This window comes from Adiantum capillus-veneris, chromosome 13, assembly GCF_014529385.1.
Source record: "Adiantum capillus-veneris isolate H3 chromosome 13, ASM1452938v2, whole genome shotgun sequence".
NCBI classification, from domain to species: Eukaryota; Viridiplantae; Streptophyta; class Polypodiopsida; order Polypodiales; family Pteridaceae; genus Adiantum; species Adiantum capillus-veneris.
Genome location: NC_140943.1, coordinates 16431608 through 16448537, shown reverse-complemented (window position 1 = coordinate 16448537; position 16930 = coordinate 16431608). Strand labels below are relative to the sequence as shown.

The 16930-nt window shown below is 43.6% G+C and overlaps 1 protein-coding gene across 2 annotated transcripts; it reads right to left on the bottom strand.

Annotated features, from left to right (window-relative positions):
* Window positions 1–735: 735 nt before the first annotated feature.
* LOC147443647 (protein TWIN LOV 1-like) lies at window positions 736–13423 on the bottom strand. Of its 2 annotated transcripts, XM_086526452.1 has the most exons (7): window positions 12689–13423; window positions 12029–12242; window positions 11875–11939; window positions 11386–11465; window positions 11195–11250; window positions 11061–11124; window positions 736–1192 (listed from the first exon to the last, which is right to left on the bottom strand). In XM_086526452.1, exons 1-7 carry the CDS (start codon window positions 13275–13277, stop codon window positions 1031–1033), a joined length of 1230 nt encoding a protein of 409 aa, XP_086382578.1. In that variant the 5' UTR covers window positions 13278–13423; the 3' UTR covers window positions 736–1030. The 2 variants fall into 2 exon arrangements, with proteins under 2 accessions (XP_086382578.1, XP_086382579.1); XM_086526453.1 differs by lacking the exons at window positions 11061–11124; window positions 11195–11250.
* Window positions 13424–16930: the final 3507 nt, after the last annotated feature.

Here is a 16930-nt window from a genome sequence, read left to right as displayed (position 1 = left end):
ACATAGGCCACTTGTCACCATGGCGGAGGTAGCAATGGGTGACAACTAGTAGTGGACAGCAATGGAGGAGAAACAAAAAAGGCTTGCTCCAAACCTCGTTCCATATCCATCCCTTCATCCCTTCCTCTTGATGTAAAGAGGGCACTCGTAGGAGTATTTGAAGGACTTCATCTTGCATGGTCCTCTCATGGTTGCTTGCCTTTGGTCCACCTCTGAAAAATTTCTCCATCTCATTAAGTGATGGGTTCTCCCTCAAAATGATGAAGCCTCAGACTAGGCCCTCATATCCCTCTCTCTCAAGGGTTCTTGTCAGCACACTATACAAATGCGAAAAGATGCCAGACTGTCAGCAGACGGTGCATGTATTTTTTTTCATGCACAAAATACCAATAAATGGTTCTCTGCACATGCTACTCACACTTGATTGACCTCTTCTTCATCTCCAAAAACCATAAGACTACCTCTTATATCACTACATGCATATGATTCTGGAGTCCTCGTTCCTTGTGAGACTCAACCGTGAATTTCATTACGAATTATAGCCATCCACTACTTTCCCTTGCAGATAAAGAGACCTAGGAAGCAGAGGACAATGCAACAAGGCCACAAACCATACTAGCCTTCGTTCTTCTCGCGCAAATATTGAAGCTTTGAGAGACCGGGCTGTGACTCCAATACCATAAATCAAGCACACAGCAGCAGCAGAACCATTCTTGTGAGCACTGTATTTAAACATTTACAAAACAAATTTGCTCAATTCATCTATTCAGTCCAAGGTATATATATGTTGTACATTTGTCAAGGTATACAATCTTCCTATTCACAATTTGATCATAGGGGGCAACAGGTGATCAGAAGAAGGTAACTTGCAAAGCTTGATTACATATACACAGTACAAAAGGACTGAAGGCCCTGCCTCACAAAACTTTTGAGACACCCCCACATTCCTCACCCACCTTTTACCAATATACAACTAGTCTTGGCTCACTGACAAACTCTACAAAGAGAATTCTTACTGTCAAATTGCATCTCAGCCACTTCTGCGCCGGAGTCCATTGCTTTGGAGACTCCTAACAGCCACCTTGACAGCTCCAACAGCTCCAAGTTGCGAAATCGCTGGAGTAACATTCCTGCTCGCATCCTCCAAGAGAGGATAACCCGAGAGCAACTGCACTCCCACATAGTACACCACCTGCATCATCAAACTCTTGGTAAGAGACTGGCATCAGCAAGATGTTTGTGGCAATCAAGATTCAACACCACAGTCTGACCATGTAAGCCAGTCAAACCTCTCTCTGCTATCGAAGGTAAAAGCAACTATTAACAGAAGTTCCGTCCACATCCCTTGGAAAGGTACATTTTTTGTGCAGTAGATCATCACCACCTTTTGAAAATGCTTGAGCATTTAAGTATTCTACTCAAAAAGAGCTTTCATTTGATTCCCATATTTATGTTTTAGTTATCAATTTTCCACCGATTCTAGAGTGTTTTAGAAGATTCTAGCATGAATCAAACAAATTTATGAAAGAACATATATGTTGTCTTTCCGATTGAAAGATTACATAACTGGATACGTGTTCTTGAGTTTACGGAACCATGATTGATTAGACATACTTCTATCCCTAAGTTTAGGGTTTAGTAATAGCCATTGACATGCTTGAAAAGCATGAAGGACTATATCCTCTCACCTTATTGGAGGAGAGATATAGATGGATACAAGGGTATGGAATGGACTGAATCTGCATTGAGTGTTGTTTTGAAAATGCTTGAGCATTAAGTATTCTACTCGAAAAGAGCTTTCACTTGATTCCCATATGATGTTATTGTTATCAGTTTTCCGTCGATTCTAGACTTATGGGATTGATTTTCTAGAAGCTTCTAGTTCACGGCTAGAAAAATCTAAAAGGAGAATTCCAAAAGGATAACAAATGTCAAGACACTTGTTACATGTGTAAGGACACTTGTCAAAGACAACAGACAATTCGCTTTTTCTTTTTTTCAACAGGCAAGACACTTCAGACATGTAAGGACTCTTGTCAAAGACAATTTATCTTTTTAGGCAAGTGGCAAGACACTTGTGCTAATAGTGCTAATACCAAAGACAATTTATCTTTTTAGGCAAGTGGCAAGACACTAGTGCGAATTGTGCTAATGCTAACACATAACCTCCTTATTCACGAAGAAAGTTCATCTATAAAAGCAGCCCTTTTCCCTCATTTTGGAGATGACCTTGTTGTTGAAATTACTCTCTAAATTTCAGCCCAATAAGCCTCTACACTACCACCACCATTGCTCTCTCTCTCTCTCTAGTTCCACTTCTAGTTCTTTTCTAGTTCTTTTGTACCCAGACATGGTATTAGATTCACTATTTTGTAACTGATTGGTCTCATAGGTCATTTTGGCCTTTTGAAGACGTTAATATAACATTTCATTTCATTTCATTTCTCTCTCTCTCTCTCTCTCTCTCTCTCTCTCTCTCTCTCTCTCTCATATGTGAGGAAGGAAGACCGTCACAAACGGATGACGTGGCATGACCACCCAAGGACCAAGAGCCCATGACTTGGACAGCTACCATACAGATCTCCCAGAATTTACGTTTACACATGCCACGTGGCAGCAATACGGATTTCTGCAATATGCGCCGACATGCTGACGAGGCTGCTGTACGGAATTCCGTATTTTGTGTTGACTGCTTTCTATGGCAGGACGAGATGCTTTTGGGGCAGTTTGCTTTTGAGTTTACTACTTTTGGGGCATTCCTTGTAAGAATAAATAGACCCAAGGGGCCTCATGTCACAAGACGGGCACCACGTGCCAATAGAAAAGAACAGACTGAAACAGACTTTTAGCACTTCAATACCAACTGAACTGAGAGAGAGAGAGAGAGAGAGAGAGAGAGAGAGAGAGAGACGACATGCGACACAGTGGCGGAATTCCACCCCAGAGAGTATTGGCCCCAAACCTTGGCGCCCCTTTCGGTATTTCTTTATATTGCATCGACAAAGTACAAGCCGGTACTCCAGACTCTTCACCTTCTCTAGAAGGCATGCCAGAGAATGAGCCCTAACCTCATATTTAAAGGCCCTTGGCCTGAAAAGCAGTTACAATGAAAAGCCTTCAAAACTCAAAAGCTTCTGGTCAAAAGCTGCCAGCGTAATTTACGGAAATCCGTACAGTTGCCACATCATCAACCAACGCAAAACGCGAAAATCTGTATAGCCTACCACGTCATCAATGATCATGTCAATGCAATTTTCGGAAACTACCACGTCATTAGCTACGGATCCTGCTTTATTTTAATTTTTATGTCACTTGGGGCCCCATCGGACGGGGTCCCCATAAGTTGGTAGGACTTCTTCTTCTGTTACTTGTTCTTCTTAGGGTTTTTTAAGCCCCTTGGCCGGCACCTGTAAGTTGGCTCCATTCTTCAGGGCTTTGACACGTCAACAGTTTGTGACATCTCTCCTTCTTGAAAGAGAGTAATCGTCTGCGATTACAACATATCTGCAAAACAACTCAAGTTAGCTCAAAAAAAATTCCGAGGGACAAAACGAGGGACAATAAGTTTGCTCTTTTTGTTAAGCAGTTAGCTTCTCCTTTCGTCCAAATTGGAACTCTTGATATTCCGGCGTAGTAAAATTAGCCATCACACCCAGACCGTACTGATCTTACACGGGTGTCTTGATATACCTATATACCTAGATGAATCCAGGATAAGCCCAGATTCACCCTTAAAGGAAAGTGCAAGGTATAGACCCATGGTAGTCACCCACAAGACAATATAACCATCAACTCCATCATGCATAGTCTTGATACACTAAAATTACATACCCAGGCAATCTCATCCAATGAGGAATATTCAGTGGTTGGCACATCACAATGCAACACGAATCCTCACATATGCATGTTACAAGACATAGAAACATAAAGCCGCCGACGAACACTCCCCCCGCAAATAACCATCTAGATCCGGGCCATGCGCTGTTCAACAACTCCCTCATCACTTCTCCCGCAAATAACCTAAAAAGGTCCGGGCCATGAGATATAGAGGCCTTTTACAACCAAACGCCCCCCAGACCGCAGGCTGCGTCGTTTAGAGGTGCTGAGAGTAACCCCACTAGTCAGACTTCTTAATACTCCCCCGTAAATAACCATGCAGGTCCGGGCCATGAGTAACAACACTTTTCAATCATTCAATACTCCCCCCGCAAATAACCACAAGGGTCCCGGGCCATGAGTATGAACAAGCATTCTCAAACATCATTTCTCACCCTCCACCCGGGAGTAAAATCACCAATCATTGAAACCAGTATTAAAACCAGAGTCAAACATTTCAAATCGGCACCAAGACAGATTCAAAACAAATACCATCCATTTCAAACAAATTTCAAACAAAGTTTCAAACAATACTTTCTCAAACAAAGTTCAAATGTATGTAGAGAGTTCATTCAGGGTTTTGTTCGAACAACCGAATTTTGAGGACAATTAGCTTGCCCTTCTGCATCATGGTGATGGTTCGGTTCCGAACCTGGAGAATCACATCATTCTTGTCATGCCAAGGCATGCCTAATAGAACGTCACAATTGCCCAACTTCATGATGTGGAAATCAGCTTTTCCATGATAATCTTGAATAGTCACTGGAAGAGCACCAATGAGCGGTACCACTTTCTGAGTTTGCCCCGTGGCTAGCTCAGCTTCAATTTCTCCACCCTCTGCATCATAATCAAAGTGCATTTGCTTTAAGAATCCTGGATGGATGAAGTTCTCTGTAGCTCCGGGGTCAAAGAAAATAAGGGTTTTGAAGCCGTTGACTTTGCCATATGCTCAACACAATTTATTTGTACTTTCAAGGCGTATGCCATAGATGTCAGATACTAATCCAATAGCTAGTTTAGCTCGTTTGGCTGGAGATGGTTTTTGTCGACCGTCGACGCGGGAGTCGGCTCCGCGGATCTGTTAGTGCGTTGAGGGCAACCAAAATAGTTATGTCCTGTTTGAAAGCATCCAAAACATCGGCCTTCTTGTAGTAAGGTGTCTTGTTGTTGAGGTGTCAAACGAGGCCTTTGTGGTTGACTTTCACGAGACTCTCGAGAATTTGTTCTTTGTTGGCGAGAGTTGTGGTTAGTGGCCGGAGATTCTTCTGTGGTAAACTCTAGCTTTTCCTTCATCAGTTTGTAGCCTACTGTGGCATGGTCCATAAGTTCTTGCATGGTGGAGACTTGCTTGGATAGACAATATTCCTGCAATGGTGATGGTAGTCCAATGGTGTATCGCTCATTGGGCCTCCAAGGAAACAAATCTAAAGGACACCGGAAGATACACGTCGAGAAACCTTTGGTTATATTCGTCCATGGTTTCAATGGCAAGCATTTTCAAGTTGCCCCACTGCCAAAATCCGGACTTCAAACATAGAAGTCATGTAACTACGTGCAAAAACTGTCTTGAAAGCTTGCCAGGTCCTTGGAGCATGCGGTTGTGTCGCGATTGAACTCCACCATTGCATAGCATTATCTTTAAAAAATCCCGCTGCTCGAGAAATCTTGGATTCTTCTGTAAAGTTCCCTAAAGCATAGATGTTGTCGAATTGTTGTAGGAACTGCAATGCTTTCTTGCGATCTTTCACCACGAAAAGAGTGAAGAATTTGACTAACGTGCCACCATCTTTAAAATCTTTGGGTTAGTTAGGCGCACATCCCGGGTATGGATAATAAGGGTATCCATATGGGCTCCAACCATTGTAGCCTGGTGACGGTGGTGGTGGTGGAGGTGGGGGCAATGGCGGTGGCAAAGGCGGTTGTATTGGATCAGGATCAAATGGCTGCAGCATATTCCTGAAAACTTCCCCAATCGGAATAGACGGCTGAGAAGGCTGCAGGTTGGAAGCTCTCGTACTTTTTGATGATGCAGGAGTAGGTACCACCTGGGGCATCAGAGGGGATAACATGTAGTTCAAAAATTGTTGAAAATTTTGCAGCATCGGAAGATTCTGTTGAGGATGCCGCGAAAGAATGTCGTGAAGCTCGTTGAGCAGAAACTGCAAATATTCTGCTGAATCCATGAATTTTAAGTCTTGGGTTCTTTATGGCTTATGCCTTGTAAGACAAGCGATCAAGACGGGAGCCCTCCCGATGCGCAATGAAGTAAGGGTGGGAGTGGCTAATAAGTCCGGGATCAAAGGCCGGCGATACCTCAAATAAAATTCCAATAGCTCTATCTGCTCTTTGGTAGGACCGGTATGCTTTCAGAAAAGCACACGCCTGATGCTCTAATACCACTGTCACAAGACCGGCACCACGTGCCAATAGAAAAGAACAGACTGAAACAGACTTTTAGCACTTCAATAACAACTGAACTGAGAGAGACAGAGACGACACGCGACACGAAGTGGCGAAATTCCACCCTAGAGAGTATTCGCCCAAACCTTGGCGCCCCTTTCGGTATTTCTTTATATTGCATCAACACAGTACAAGCCGGTACTCCAGACTCTGCACCTTCTCCAGAAGGCATGCCAGAGAATGAGCCCTAACCTCATATTTAAAGGCCCTTGGCCTGAAAAGCCGTTACAATGAAAAGCCTTCAAAACTCAAAAAGCTTTTGGTCCAAAAAGCAATGCCAAAAGTTGCCAGCGTAATTTACGAAAATCCATACAATTGCCACGTCATCAACCAACGCAAAACACGAAAATCCGTACAGCCTGTCACGTCATTATGTGAGCGCAATTTTCGAAAACTACCACGTCATTAGCTGCGGGTCCTGCTTTATTTTAAACTTTATGTCACTTGGGGCCCCATCGGACGGGGTCCCCATAAGTTGGTAGGACTTCTTCTTCTGTTACTTGTTCTTCTTAAGGTTTAGGCCCCTCGGCCGGCATCTGTAAGTTGGCTCCATTCTTCAAGGCTTTGACACGTCAGCAGTTTGACACCTCACTCTTCAGGGCATTTGGACGCAGAGTCTGAGAGCAGAGGACCCCTCGAGTATTGTACTTTGCTCAAGCATTAATATAAAAATAAATACCGAAAGGGGCGCCAGATTTTGGGGCCAATGCCTCTGGACACAAAACTCCACCGATTTCAAAGCTGTGAAGTATTTTAAGTGATTCTCTCGTGTGTCAGATTTCCAAACCAAGGGGCCTCACTCTTCAAGACATCTGGACACAAAGCCTGAGAGCAGAGGACCCCTCGAGTGTTGTACTTTGCTCAAGCATTAATGTAAAAATAAATAATTCCACATGCGAGAGGACAACCGGTTGTGAGACTCATTTTGGTAGGCCTCTGGGGTAGCACACAAACGGGTGTGTTTCTCCAACTCTTGTATCTGCCCATAGGAGAAACACATGCAAACAAGGGGAAACAAACAATAATGCTTTCTTACTTCGTGCTGAATTTTCAGCCTATACACATGTAGTTCTGAAGGAATAGACATATTCTTGAGAAGGGGCCCGATCGTTCTGGGTCAGTGGTGTCACTCTCAATCCTCTCCCTATCTCTATAATCGGTTTGACTCAATCTTTCAAGTTAACCATATGTCTACGCATCTATTATGCTATATTTGTAGATACATATGTCCCTCTCTCTCAACGGAGATTAGTATTTAACTTTTATGTGAATTGTTAATGTCAAGTGCAGCGGAAGAGAATTAAGGATTTTGCTTGGATCCAATACTCCGCACACAAACACAAGGGACACTTTACTTCACTTGAAGGAACTGAATTGAACTGAAAGAAAGAGAGAGACGACACAGGGATATCAGGTCCCAACCCTCAAGGGCCACCTTGCTCTGTTGTTGCAAGAGCAAGTACTTTCTTTATTCTTGCACAATGCTACTACAATGATGGTGATGCTAATGGGTACTGATGCTACTGATGCTAGGGACTAGGTACTGAGGTACTAAAGGGGTACTAAGGTACTGAGGTTCTATGTCGACGACAAGGTACTGATGGGTCTGTAGATGGGTGTAGATGGGGAATCTGGCAAGGATCTGCAACCGGGCGGGAGCAGGTTGCAGATCCTCGAAAGGCTAAGGGCTGAAACTGAAAACGTTGGTGGCTGATGGCTGAAAATGTTGATTGCTGGAGGCTGAAAACGTTGGGCTGATCCTTGAGAAAACGTTGCCTACTCTGCTACGGGTGCTGCCCTTCTGTGTCCTGCTGCTTCTACTTCTACTCAATGCCCAAAGGGTTTCTTTTATAGACCTTTAGCAAGTTGCCCTACCTACTTCTCCAACAAAGTTACAAAAAGAATTCAAAAAGTCGCTTTAGATAAAATGACCTATAAGAGGTGGTTCAGGCAGTAAAATGCCTGCATGGTGAAATGATTGTTCTTGTGCAAGAGAGGGTATGCAAGTGTGACAGGCCTGGGCATGCACGTCCTGCTAGAGGCTCAATAAGTGCCAGACTCAGTCCTACGCTAAGACTCACGCTAGACTATGGCAGAAGCGTGTCCACGTGGCGTAAGTGAAGTGCGCACGTGACATCCCCTCCTGTTAAAAGTGAGACACAACTACCAAACTTCTATCTGTACTTCTGATGCTGACTGATGAATGCTTCGGATGCTGTGGATGCACAAACCAATGCAGATTCCTCTGAAACCAGGGACTAATGGTACTGCGGGTGCTGTGGGTGTTGTGGGTACTGCTGGCGATGCAAACACCGTGTAAGGGTCACTGTCCAACCTTACTACGATTGCCAATTATCAGCCTGGGCTCTACACCAAATAGTGGATAGTGCTGACTCTACCTACTGTAGCAAGAGCCGTTCCCCGAACACTGACTATGGTGAAAACATTACCAGTATTGATGGACTAAAGTGTGGTTCCACAGTCCTTTCTAGGGTCCCAACCCTCAAGGGCCCTCTTGCTCTGTTGTCAGAGCAAGTACTTTCTTTATTCTTGCACAATGCTACTACAATGATGCTAATGCTAATGGGTATTGATGCTACTGATGTTGGGGATTGGGTACTGAGGTACTGAAGGGGTACTTAGGTGCTGAGGTTCTATGTCGACGACGAGGTGCTGATGGGTCTGTGTTGATGACGATGATGTCGACGACGTATACTGCAGGTTCTATGTCGAAGACAGGGAGGTCGACGACGAAGTCTATGTCGAAGACGATGAAGTTGACGACGAGGTACTAAGGGTCTTTGTCGACAACGATGAAGTCGACGACGTTTCTATGTCGAAGACGGTGATGTCGACGACGGGTACTGCCGGTCTATGTCGATGACGATGATGTCGACGACGATGACGACGGTGTCTGTGAGATGACGACGACGCTTGCGTTGACGATGACAGCGTCAATGCTGAAAACTGAAAACGCTAGATGTTTTGCTATAGATCTGCTATTGTGGCTGCAATGCGGCTTGAATCTGCAACCACCGAGTCGCACTAATGCTGAAATGCAAAAACGCTGGCTGATCTGGCTGAATTCTGAAAACGCTGGCTGATCTACTGAATTTTGAAAACCCTAGGATGATCTGGGTGTAGATGGGGAATCTGCGAGGATCTACAACCGGGCGGGAGCGGGTTCTCGCAAGGCTACGGGTTAAAACTGAAAACGCTGGTGGCTGATGGCTGAAAACGTTGATTGCTAGAGGCTGAAAACGCTGGGCTGATCCTTGAGAAAACGCTGGGACCTATGGGTGCCTGCCTGCTCTGCTGCGGGTGCGTGCCCTACTGTGTCCTGCTTCTTCTGCTTCTACTCAGTGCCCAATGGGTTTCTTTTATAGATCTTTGGCAATTTGCCCTACCTACTTTTTCAACAAAGTTACCAAAAGAATTCCAAAAGTCACTTTAGATAAATGACTTATAAGAGGTGATTCACGCGGTAAAATGCTTGCATGATGAAATGATTGTTCTTGTGCAAGAGAGGGTATGCAAGTGTGACCGACCGGCTTGGGCATGCACATCCTGCTAGAGGCTCAATAAGTGCCAGACTCAGTCCTACGCTAAGACTCACGCCAGACTATGGCAGAACCGTGTCCACGTGGCACAAGTGAAGTGCGCACGTAATAGTTAATTGGCAAAATAAGCATGTGGTGTAACAGGGGCAAGTTTCATTGTCCTCTCTTTCTGAGCCTTTCTGTTTTTTCAAATTCCTCTCCTTTCGTGATTTCTCTTAGGCTTGACGAATTTCCTTTTGCGCGTCTTTGCAAATCTAGGAGATCTCCACGACGAGGTTTTCTCGAAAATTCCACATTTGGAGGTTGCTTCTGTCCATCATCAGAGATGAGAGGTCGTGCACCTCTTGCCGTTGTTTTCAGCCATCTCTCTCCATCTTCCACTACCACTTCCAACAAAAAACACCGATCAGCAATCTACTCTTGAGCACACAGTGGCCTTAATATCATGTCAAAGGGGCAACGGAAAAAGTGAAACGAATGATGATAGCGTCTGCAACAGTGAAGAAGACTCCCAATCAATGGAAGCCAGCGGAACTTTATTGTGCCCCAACGAAATCCTCCTCCAAATCAGCCCAATATAGTGGGCAGCCCTCTGCACAAGCGCAACAACACTAGGGCAAGGCCGCAACCCGCTCCACAAAAAACAAGCTCCAAGGGGATGTTAGAGAGAGAGAGAGAGAGAGAGAGAGAGAGAGAGAGAGAGAGAGTATGCACTACTACAAAAAGACACGTTGCAAAAGGGGGATCGACTCAAGGAGCAAGATTGCCCAAAGAAGGAAAACACTAAGGGAGGGGGAGGGGGAGGAGGAGGAGGAGGAGGAAGAGAGAGAGAGGCAGTAGTGTATCACAAGTCAGATGGTTCTCCCAGAGGTGTATTATACAACAATGGCCCAATGGCAGACAGACCATCTCACCTCCTCCTTCCCCCTACTCCAAACAGCTTCTACATGAAAAAATGTAAGAGCCTACATCGAGTGACAGATTTTAAGAAGAAGCTCATTGCTACATGTAAGCAATTAGTAAGCAGAACATCAAATACTACAAGAAGCCCATCGGGACCTCCTCCAACCCCGAAAGAAGAGTAGCAAAAAATACCACTCCATAAACACACAGCCAAAAGGCTTTAGGCATACTCCCTCAAATCCATGTAATAAGAAAGCACACCTTTGCTGTATGATCCCTCACAGGAGCCACATGCAGCAAATTCCAAAACAGTGAGCCATCCTTCCTGCATTATGATGAGGTGTTAAAAGCCTTGTATAAATCAGGATATTGATTAACCCACAGTGCAAACTCACTTGTAATTGAGGATCCTAACCGTGCAGGCCATTTCTTCCCTAATAGCATCCCGAATCTAGGGCAAAGAGAGTAATAGATGTTATTATCTAGGAAAAACCAACAGGATTAACAAACCAAACTGCTTCCTTAATGGGCATTTTCCTGGACAGGAAACAAAACAAATAAGCCAATGGGTACTGTAATATATAACCTGTTCGACTGCACAAGCATCAGTGCTCTGGCCTTGCAAGAATTTACAGCTGCGGCCAATCACCTCTTGCCTTTGATATCCTGAAGCATTAAACATAGCCATTGAAAACTTTATGATATATGATGCAACAACCATCACTTACACGAAATGTTTCATGGAAAGAAAAAACCTTAGACAAACCAAACAGCAGAGTTCAGCCCCCAATTGCCTCGAACACAATTGACTTTCGTGCATCATTTGCACAATATATAGTACCATGCAATACTTTGCTAGAAATGAAGGCACAAAAGACACATTGCATACGGTACGTGAACTGTCCACCCATCTAAGAACCCCAGCTATCCCTGCTCCGCCCAAGTCTATACAGACCTTCAGGAGGGCTTGTCTATTTGTTACAGCCATCTCAAGCAATTCTTCCACCAAGCCATGAGAAGAAATATGCACACAAAGACAGAGAAAAGTGATCTTGGAAGGTGGAATGAGCTTTACCACTTAGCTGAAGAAACATGTCGCTTGCATAAGCAACGGGCATCCCAGGTAGCTTGGGATCAGTGCTGCATCCATAACAACAACAAGCTACATGTAAGGTGCATAGGTATATCCCTTAGAAGTCTCCGACGAGCATAAGGAAGTTTAATATTACATGACAAAGCTTTGTTGAATTCTGTTGAGGGCAAGAGTGAGAGAAGAGCAAAGAGAAAATTCAGCTTTCTCACTTAGGCATCTGCAGCACAAAGCCCCGTTACTCATCAACTTATTGGATGTGACAAGCTCATGGATCACCAATTGAAGAATGGTAGATGCTATCTTCATCTTCTTCTTTCTCTGCCCACTAAAGCGGTAGCTCGAGCGATCATCTGTCATGAGAGAAATCACAAGCACGTGTAGACTTAATCAAACTGAAGTACATGCCCCCCAAATCTGTCTACAATGTATAAACAAAAAATCGAGGGAAAATTCAAACATTAGCAACATCTCAACTAGCCCAAAAAAGCGCTAACACATCATCAAACCCCCCCAAGTCAACAGTCAATCACTAACAATAAAAGTCTTTCAATCCAGTCGTGTAAATACAATCTTGTAAATTCAAAGTTATGTATGCTTTATCGAGCCAGTATATTCAACGTGATGAACCAGCTGAAGCTCTCATGCAAACACACACACACACACACACACACACACACACACACACACACACACACACACACACGTTTAATGTTTGCAGATGCAAAGTTTCCTGTCCCCTTCTAGCTTCTAAATTTCTTCGTCAAGCTCCCAATAATCCCATCAGAGGAGGAAGTACCTGATGGCGGATGGCAAGAATCAATGCTATCAACCCAGCTTTTCGTTCCCAGTAAAACCGAGGGCCCCTTGCAAAGCTCCAACAGACTAGCTTCACAACGCATTGAGAAGCAGTCAGATAAGGGTTTTTGGGCACCCACAAAGTGTAGAAGCCGCCCATTCTTATGCGAAAAGATGGGGGCCATGTGCAGAATGATGCGGTAAGGCCACCCTTGCTTAGTATAATTGAGTAAAATCACATGACAGGGCTTCTCTTCACGAACTGCATCCCTTAGTTGGAGGACACTCCTTCTGTCCGTATCAGGGCCTTGCAAGAACCTAGGACTTCTGCCCATCACTTCTTCAACAAGATAACCTGTCATATGCAAAAACCCCTCGCTTGCATACACAATTGGATGCCCCGGCAAATAAGGGTCGGTTACAATGAAGCTATGCCGTCGCAGCTTCCGCAAAGACTCTAGCACAGGCACACCATAGCTTCGGCTCATTGATTCCTCGACGCATTTCCTTTGAGAGCTGGCGGGTTCTTGCGATTGCAAAGGTGCAGACATAATTGTTGAAGAAGGTGTGCAAATAGGTCGCCGCCCCATCCCTCGGAAAAAGAGCTGCACTACTATCAACTCTTCTTCTAAATAGATTCGCGAAGGCTCTAGTACCCAAACAGAAGAATCGTGACCTGATGAAGCTGGCCTCTTCGCAGCTTCGAGTGCACCGCAAAGACAAGAAGAGGGCTCTGGCAAAGCATTCAGCTGGAAGTTACGCAATGAAGCGGAAATCAATGGCAGGTTTGGAGTGGCTGGCTTTGCAGATGAGAATCCAGAGGGAGAAGCACGAAAGAAGAAACAAGAATACCCCAAACGCCCAAACAACGAGAAAAAGCTATAGAATGAATGTGAACTTGGCCATGGAACACAGCAGCAGCAGCATGCAGCAGAAACAGCAGGAACGGATATTGTGGGCGAGAGCGGGGAGAAAAGATCTAGGATGCTAGAGAGAGAAGGGTTACCGACGGTGAAAAGCGGAGGGGGAGAGAGGGAGAGAGAGAGAGAGAGAGATGAAATGTGGCATAGTGTGAGGAGTTGGAGAGAGGAAATAGTCTAGCCAGTTCGAAATGGCACGTAAGATACCTAGATAGGATGCTAGAAAGAGAAGGGTTACCGACGGTAAAAGCGGAGAGAGAGAGAGAGAGAGAGAGATGAAATGTGGCATGGCGAGATCTTATTGGTGTGAGGAGTTGGTGGAGAGAGAAGACAGTCTAGCCAGTTCGAAGTGGCATGTAGCCTAGATTGCGTATTCACACCTACTATTTCAGTTCTAAGAGCCGAGTCCCGCTATGCTTTAAAAGTATTAAGGGTATTAAGAAAAACTTTTTAAAAGGTGGACACACACGCAACGTTCTCTTTTAGGCTTTAGTCCGTAATACACGTAATTCACAACAAATCCATGCTTTTTCACTGGATTTCGATAGAGTATCCAATAAGAATTCAGGAGGAATTTATGCGCCTTCGTCTGTTGTTGTGCAGGACGAGATTGTTGCAGACATTGCAATGAATTTCTCTCATAAGCATGCTACGGGTCTTCAACATGAGGAAAAAAAGTGCGACATGGCAATTCCTTGCATGTGGCAAACTAATTTGTGGCATTCCGTTCAATAATGCTCATTAAACATTCTCTCATCCTAAAATAATAGAATGGTGTTGCTTTCATTTCCTCAATTCTATAATAAAAACATTTAATATGGACGTCGAGCATTCTGCGTTTTTCTTTGTCGCTATTGTATGTGTTGTGCATGCAAAGTCTTGGTGTGGTTTTAGTGCTGATGGAAAGTCTTCCAATTTCGATGATTCAAATGTATGGAAAATGTATTGCATGCTAATTCAATGATGCAGTTTTAGTGCTGATGCAAAGTCTTCAGATTTTGACAATTCGAAGCATGTAAAATTGATCAACACTCAGTTTTGTCCTGAGTGTTTTTTATTGTATGCATGCAATTTATTGATGTGGTTTAACGCAAGTTCAAAAAGATCAAGTGCACACACAGATGGAATGCACGAAATGTAAATTAAAACCAGATCGCAAAAAGCTTTGGTGTAGCTTTTCGTTCGACTTGCAAGCATGAGCATTGTAAAAAACCTCATATTGACTAGCCAGTATGTGCTAGAGTTATTACAAAAACTGTCATTAAATCTAATATCTAACTAACTCAAATGATCTTCTCATATTAAACCGATCATATAATTGTAGGGTTTGACAGGCAATAAGCTCAAGGTGGCTTGAAGGTGAAGGCAGCCATAGCTCAGACAGTTAGAGAGAGAAGAATACACACTTTCGAAAAGTGGACTCAATACACAAAAAAGACTAGTAATACTTTTAGCATAGGGTAATGTACAGCATAGTGTTGGGATTTATTTATGCACAAAGCTGGAGTGGCTATCCGGCTGATAACTCTCCATGTGGCCCTTCTTAGAAGCTTACAACTTATAGGACAAATGCCGATAGCAAATAGTATGCACATGTAGAGGTGTTTCCCACATTAGGAGCAAGAAGGGCATGCCTATCTCAACAATCCTCCCCTTAAGCATTGACTATACTGAATGAAGCTTAATCGAGACCTAAAGCCACACAGGCTAACGGTCACACAGACCGAGATAGTCACACAGACTAAGTAGTCTCATCACATGGTGTCACACAGACTAAGAAGTCCTCCCCTTAAACAAAGAAGGTGGAAGACATCCTTTTTACAGTACATCAGTATACTCGCAAAAGTAGTTGGGGGCGTCACACACATGGAGACAGTTCTCTGCTTGTTGAGCTATATCTCCGTGCTCTTCTTCTGCAAGATTGACTTTACTTTTGTCTCTGCTGTTGCTTCCTTGGCACTTTGATGGTGGATGACCTTTGATGTCGCAATTGCTACAATATTTGTTCTTGTAGCAGTCCTTGGAGAAGTGTCCAGGCTTGCCACATTCATAACACTTCTTGTTATTTAATCTAGGTGATGATGATGACGCCCTAGATGATGATGATGATGATGATGTAAAATAAGCTCCTCCCATTGATTCAGATTTCTTCTTATTTTTCTTTTCTTCTTCATGGATTGCCTATATAACATATTGCAGAGAAGGTATGGGGTCATTTTGCTCTAAGACTATCACTATGTTGTCAAACCTTTCAGGTAGAGCACTCACGAGCACAGCGACTTGATCTTCTTCTGGGACTTGGCACTGAATGTAAGTGAGCTATGTTATTATGCTTAATAATCTGTTTACCAGGCTTGAAACATCCTCCTCTTGAAGCATAGTAAGTTTGTAAAGATTTTTCTTTAAGCTAATCTTACTTTGCTTTTGTTTAGCACCGAAGTTATGTTCCAGAATATCCCATGCTTGGATTGCAGTGGTACAGCTATCTGTAAAATGCACATAACTATCGTGCAGTGATGTGATAATTATACCGAGTGCTTGTTCATCTTTAGCTTGTGCTTGTGCGATTTGGGCTCTAGTGAGAGTGCCTTCAGGAGAAGCGTATGGTTCGCTTATTCTCGGTTTTACAACAGACCATAGTTGCTTCTTCATAAGGTATCCTCGCAACTTGATCTGCTCAGTGTGGAAACCATCTCCATTGAATTTTTCAATCCCCTTCTCTTCCATGATGCAAAGTGGTTCCAAATGTAGAGGGTCTCGGTCTTACCAATAGAGATACTATCTCTATGACAGTGTCTTGCCCTTTACAGGAGGTAATATGAATGCGGGATTATGCCTATTTTGTGAAGTCACTCTTTGCAAATAGGATTTGCAAAGTTCCTCTTCATAAAAAGAAGGTTTAGCCTTGAAGTCTAAGCTTTTAGTCGCGCGTACTTTGAGAATTTGTAATGAAATTGGCCTATTTAATTTGAGAGTAGCGAAAATTAATGAGAGTACTTTTGAGAAATGACTTTGTGAGCATAGCGGGTGAACATAATTGAAGATAGCAACATAATCATAGAAATTAGTTAACTTGGCATGAACAATACTTTTGCAAGAGAGAGAATTTAGAGAACATGACAATAGTTGAGGACCGGATTTATGTGGAGCCGGTCCCCCCTCCAATAGGCATTTGTATTATGATTTCTCCGATCAAGAGAGACTTGTTACAATACAATCTTTGTGTTCCTTGTGACCTAGGTGATGCAATGAAGATGGAAAGCTTCATGCATCACAAACATAACATAAACTTGAAGAAAGCTTTAACTATCCCAAGCCTCAGT

Bases quoted from the DNA above. Each gene is read 5' to 3' on its own strand.
- LOC147443647 (XM_086526452.1), bottom strand. From the start codon at position 13,277: ATGGGGCGGCGACCTATTTGCACACCTTCTTCAACAATTATGTCTGCA. The intron at 11,940-12,028 runs GTAATATTAAAC...TTATGGATGCAG, and splicing joins ATTCAACAAAGCTTTGTCAT to CACTGATCCCAAGCTACCTG. The intron at 11,466-11,874 runs GTAAAGCTCATT...TTAATGCTTCAG, and splicing joins CATGTTTCTTCAGCTAAGTG to GATATCAAAGGCAAGAGGTG.